Genomic DNA, 6000 nt, shown 5'->3' on the forward strand with positions numbered 1-6000 from the left:
AACTGTACCTTACGACGTCTTACTCTCAAGACAGCTTTCCTGGTGGCTATCACCTCTGCCAGGAGAGTGAGTGAGCGCCAGGCTCTTTCTTCCAAACCTCCTTTCCTTTCTGTTCATCCGGACAAGGTGGTTCTGAGGACACGTCCTTCTTTCTTGCCAAAGGTTGTCACGCCCTTCCACATCGGGCAGACCATCACTTTGCCCACCTTTTTTCCGCCTCCGCATCCTTCACGGGAAGAGGAGCGGCTCCACGGTCTGGACCCTAAACGTGCACTTGCATTCTATCTGCAGCGTACACAGCAGTTCCGGGTGGATGATCAGCTCTTTTTTGGCTACGTGGGCGCCAAAAGAGGTCGGGCGGTGCACAAACGGACCATCTCCCGGTGGGTCGTTCTGTGCATCAAAGCATGTTACTCCTTGGCCAAGAAGGAGTCTCCTGTGGGTCTGCGTGCCCATTCGACCAGGGCAACTGGAGCCACTACTGCCTTGGGACGCGGTGTCTTTGGGACGCGGTGCAGGATATTTGTCAGGCAGCTACGTGGGCCTCGCTGCACACGTTTACCAAACACTACTGCCTTGACAGTCAGGTCCGTAGAGATGGCTTCTTTGGCTGCTCTGTGCTCCGTGACTTTCTGGTGTAATCTTGTTAGCAGACCCACCACCGGGGTTGGTATTGCGGGGGTATCTATTCTAAGGTAAGGAATCTATCACTAACGTGTCTCTTTCAGATGCACAAGTTACTACTTGTGTAACGATATATCTGTAAGAGACATTAGTTAGTGATAGATTCCTTACCGCCCCACCCATTCGCCCTGTTCTGGGAACTGATTACTAGGATTAAGGTCATCCCTTTTTAGGGCCCTATTTTATGCACCAAAGGTCAGTTTCTCGCATGACTCTGCATTTCGGCGCGGAAAGTTGTACAGAACGGACGTCAGCACGCATGGGTGGCGCCTACGTATTCCTCCGTGACGTCGTCCCGGCGTGCACGACGTCAGTGACAGGCGCAGAGCCGCACGGCGCCACCTACTGGTGCGCGGGGTACTGCTAAGCAGAAAACTTTCCGGATCCAGACTGACGCCTGGGGAATATTCTAAGGTAAGGAATCTATCACTAACTAATGTCTCTTACAGATATATCGTTACACAAGTAGTAACTTGTGTGCTATGCCTCCTTGCTCTTAGATAGTGTTCAGGAAGGTTATCAGTTCATGCACACCCTGGGCAAGGAATCTGTGGAGCAGAAACTGTGGATGGTCACGACCTCTTTGACATAGCCACAAGGGACACTAAAAACAATCTGTCATTTCGCAGTACTCATCACTGAAGTCCTCAAGACCTGAAGCCAGGGGCATGGAGAAAGTCATAAGTCTTCTCTTAAATATGAAGAACTTGTTCGACCCGTCATCAGATGGGGTTTTCCACCTGTAAACAAAATAAATAATTAAGGGTGGGTTTGCCCTGGGCAATGAAGTGCAAGTGACTTACTAGTAGATCAGGTTCTTCCTGGGCCCCCATCACAGGAGGCAAGCTCCTCGCTAATGGACTGAATGAATTTCATTTACTACCATCACTGGACCCAGATAACAAAGCACCGATATTCTACTCCCACTAGTTCCCTGTAAAAGACTAAGAGGGGAAATCACTGCCTCATCCTGATATTTACAATCTGTATCTATTCCTCTGCCTTCAAAACTTCAAGATGCTAACTTAGCACAGATGTGGTAGCAATACAAAGCAATGACTGAATGTGCTTGACGGACCTTCAAAATGTTTACATCCCTGTAACCACCCTGACTGAAGTCCAGGCATTACCTAGGGTTCATGGTGGAATGCCAACGCTGCACCTGGCAGAACACTGGTGCCAGCTGAAATAAGAGCGCTTGAGATTTGCACTAATCCATGGTTCCAACCTTGGAATAGTGGCATTGCTCCTTCAGCATGAACCATCTACATCTCCTACTCATTACAGTGTGGCTAGGAGGCATATTAAACGCTCCACTTATGCTTTGTCAGATAACTCAGATGTGTGTTGGCACATAAACCTGGAGGGGCTGACAGTTATCTACTTGGCATTGAAGGCCTTTCTCCCAATGGGGAAATCCAAGGTGCAGTGGTTCATAAAGACTACCACTCTATTTTACATCCGAAAACAAGGTGACACTTATGTCTCACATCTTTACCAACTAGCTGTAGCACTTTGCAAGTAGCCTCCACAAAAGAGCATGTTTCTGCTAATTTCCAACAGTGCTGGTATGAACAATTCAAAGGTCGACAGCCTGAGCAGGCATCTCTACTTGTCGCATTTGTGTGAGAAATTCCAAAAAGTCATAGGTCCCATTTTCAGGTGAAGGTGTTTCATAGATTCCTTAGTAACCCATCAAAACTCCCAAATGCGAGAGGGCTGCTTCTTAAATGAGCAGGGTACCCCTGATGTCTTTGGGAGTAGGAAGGCTGGTACTGGGTGTTGGGTGCACATGCCTTTCGCCTATTCCCTCTGATTGAAAGAGTTCTTCAGAAGATCAGGCCCCATTTAGGCTAGTTGTTGGACTTACTTAAACTCCTAGACAGAGATCATGTCTGTCTGCAAAAAGGGGAGTTCCTTTCCATTGAGGAAGAGCGATTGCTTCAACTCATGCCTACCATAGCTCAGACTGAGCACATAGTTCCTGTTGAATTGGCTTTTTGGGCCTGTATTAAATGCCTCACTAGAACCCATTAGAAGAACAAATGGCCCAAATTTTGTCACCTTATATTGGTGAAGAACTTTAACCCGCTCACATGTTCAGTTAATGAATCCGTGTTCTTTTGACACCAACTAACTAAGGCAGGAGTGAACTTGGATACCATAGACTCCTATGGGAATATGCCCTGTAAATCCTTTTCGTGAGCTGTGGCACCCATAAAGGGACACCAGACTGAGACTGGTGTGTTTACTCCCTTCGGTACGGTGCCCTGCTGTCTCTTTGGATTTTAACTTGGTTTTACCCAGGCTGATGAAAAAGCCTTTTGATCGAATGTGATCCTGTCAGTTGAAGCTACTGTGGACTGTGTCCAAGTCACATAAAGGTAACTTTTTACTTTTTGTAAAAACATTTTTTTTAAACATTGTGAAATATGCATTTTGTAGAATTCTTCATTTTTTCCTGATACAAATAACACACAACTCTAACTTGTAATAAATAATTCAAGCTCTTGGGCTAAGAAAAAAATGCAGATGCGTATCAGTTGTCATTGGGACATGAAGGCTAATTATACAAGAAGCTTAAAGTCTTTCCTATATTTCAAGCCCTTGTGATCCCAAGTTCGTACTTGCCTTGTGCTTCTGTCTCAAATTCCAATGAGGTCTTTATTTCTATGACCTATACCCCAATAGTGACTGGAAGTTCATAGACCTGCATGTCTGAGTTGTGGACCCCTAGTTACACTGATTCCTCTCAAACATATGTGCCACATCCGCAGTTTTGGTGTGCAATGAATGATGATTATTTAGATAGCAAGCAGCTACTCCAAGTGTGTCCTGGTGCTTAAACATCAGCATTCAAGGCCTAACAAAGAGCAAACCTAGCCAAGGTCATTATTACCTTAGCTGCTAAAAAGATACGTTTTCAGTTCTTTTTTTAAACTGCCCTCCTCAATCATTAATCTCTGATGTCTCAGCAGCTGGTTCCACAGGCCTGTGGCCAGGAGCATGAAAGAGGAACCCCCACTATGCCTCTTTTTAAAGCCAAGAACTTTTAATATCCCAGCCTGATTGGAGTGCAGCAATCTCCCAAGTCTGTAAGCCAACTCACATTTTCTTTTCCGCAGGCCCAGGAGCCCTTAAAGCGAGTCCCAGTTTGATCTACCGGCAGTGAAGAATATGATTGCAGTCATGTTCAAACTACAGCAAGGAACGTGCGCAGAATGCACTGTCTTTCTGAGTACGGGTTGTGCACCACCATAGTGGTGTAGAAAAGGAGCCGTAGGAAAGCAGGCGACCTCCCCCGCCCACCCCCACACACACACACACACACACACACCCCTAACCCGGGTAATTAGCGCGAGATAGCTATAATAGGAGTGCAATTGGAACCGCACACCGCTTATTCCCTGTGCCACTCCCCTATTTGCACTAATGGAAGCTACACTATGGTTCCCCTACTGCTGGAGAGATCTTGAACTCCTTGTGATCATCCACATTCACCTATTTGCTACTATTTTCAAGCCAAATGACTTGTGACAGACATAATTCTCCTTTATTCAATTTTTTTTTCACCACTTGCTCTTCCTCGCGGTGTGGCCCACAAGGTAATCCAGAAATGGCCTTAGCCAAGGCTGCAACCTAATTCCCACAGCCCAACTCTGTGGACTCATCTCTTCCAGGCGGCATCCTCCATCTTCCTTAACATGTATGTTTCATTGAAGTCCTTCAGTTAGCAGCTGCTGTAATTGAATGCTGTCTGATTACAATTTCATGTCCAAGAGGGCGGCAAAAACACAACTACTGGTTAAAATTATAGAAGCAAGTGTTGCCATTTCATTGATATTTAGAGATGCCTATTATTCCTGTGTTGTTGAGTGAGTACCGTTAAGGAGCACTCCTTTCTGTAGTTGAAATAGAACTTTAAAAAAGACAGTTTTACAGATATGTTTAAATTCATTTAAATTATGCCACAAACTTCTTTCTTTTGCAGAGATTCAGAGAAGATCTCGTCTTGTAAGTCTTCCGAGCCTCTGTCTCCGGTAAAAGACAACCTAGCGCTTACTCCCGAAACTGAAGAAGACATTTATAAGAAACCTGATTGCAGCCGTGTTCAGAGATCGATTTTTAAATGAACAGTTAGCAAATGAATGGGATTGACTAAAAGCCACTGGTTCTATCCAGCAGATGAAATTGCCTTGGTTGCCCTCTTGGCATAGTTTCCTGTGGTCACCTGGTGGTGACAGTTTGCCGACATCATCAACTTGCAAACCAAGAGAAGTATAGAAAATGTATGAGCTTCTTGTAAATAAAACGGAACTGATTTGATTCTGTTTTTTATAGTATATAAAATGCAAAATCAACACAATACCCTATGTGGTTAATAAAATATTTTAAAACTATTTGTATTTTATTTCAGTATCTGTGATAATTGCTATTGTGTGTTTTATTTTTTAGCTTTTGTAGTTTGGGTAGACATAATTGCTCATTTAAAATAAAGAAGTCAGGTTTCAATTTTTTGTTTGCATTCTCATTTTCAATTCTCCAGAATTCAACTAAATATTTAGCAACTTGGAAATTTAGGCTATGCATCATATGCTCTTTAGTTGAGGCATTGAAATGCTTTATCAGTGAGTTTCAAGGCCAGATTTTTTCAGATGTTCAAATTGAAGATGTGTTATCTGTAGCCGAAGTCCATCTGCACTGAGACCCTAAGGCAACCAGCCTTTTATTTGTATATTGACGAGGTATATTTCACACATATTTGTCACTCATTGACATTTGGTGGCCACTAGCTTAACCATTATATTTCACGATCTAAATATTCTAAATGTCTTGTTTTGTTTTGTTTTACTTGGGTGTAGCAAGATATTACTGAAACCAGCACTTTGGAACTTTTTAGTCACTTATTAAGTAATGGTGCTGTGAGCATGTTTCAAGCGATATATATACACACATATTTTCATTTTCTTTATTAAAAATGAAATTTGTAGTTTGAAGTTAGCACTAAGTTAAACCTGTAGCTTTCAATAGATTTTGAAGGCAACAAGAAATAGATTTTTAATAGCTTCGTGTCAACATTACCACTGAAGTGTTTTCTGATTGCTGCCATCTATATCTCTACCTCAGAAACTGCCTTTCCCTTTGTGGAGATGTTTGTTGATATTTACAGGAAAACAATAAAGTTCTAGTCCATCGTGTTGTTGTTCACTATGCCCCCCACGCAGGAAGCAGCCATATGCAAATCAGCCTTGATCCTGCTCTAGTAGCAACAGTCCAGCTTGAAGTGCCAGGTCTCTGAATGGAAACACCAGTAAC

At 43.5% G+C, this 6000-nt stretch overlaps 1 protein-coding gene across 2 annotated transcripts in view; it reads left to right on the forward strand.

Annotated features, from left to right (window-relative positions):
* The window catches only part of EXO1 (exonuclease 1), a 365086-nt gene extending 360002 nt beyond the window's left edge, over window positions 1–5084 (forward strand). For both annotated transcript variants that reach the window (XM_085612501.1, XM_085612502.1), the window contains exon 14: window positions 4676–5084. In XM_085612501.1, the coding sequence (XP_085468627.1) occupies window positions 4676–4817 (142 nt within the window). In that variant the 3' untranslated portion in view covers window positions 4818–5084. The remainder of the gene's footprint in view (window positions 1–4675) is intronic.
* The last annotated feature ends 916 nt before the right edge of the window (window positions 5085–6000 follow it).

Source organism: Triturus cristatus, chromosome 6 (genome assembly GCF_964204655.1).
Source record: "Triturus cristatus chromosome 6, aTriCri1.1, whole genome shotgun sequence".
Taxonomy (NCBI): Eukaryota; Metazoa; Chordata; class Amphibia; order Caudata; family Salamandridae; genus Triturus; species Triturus cristatus.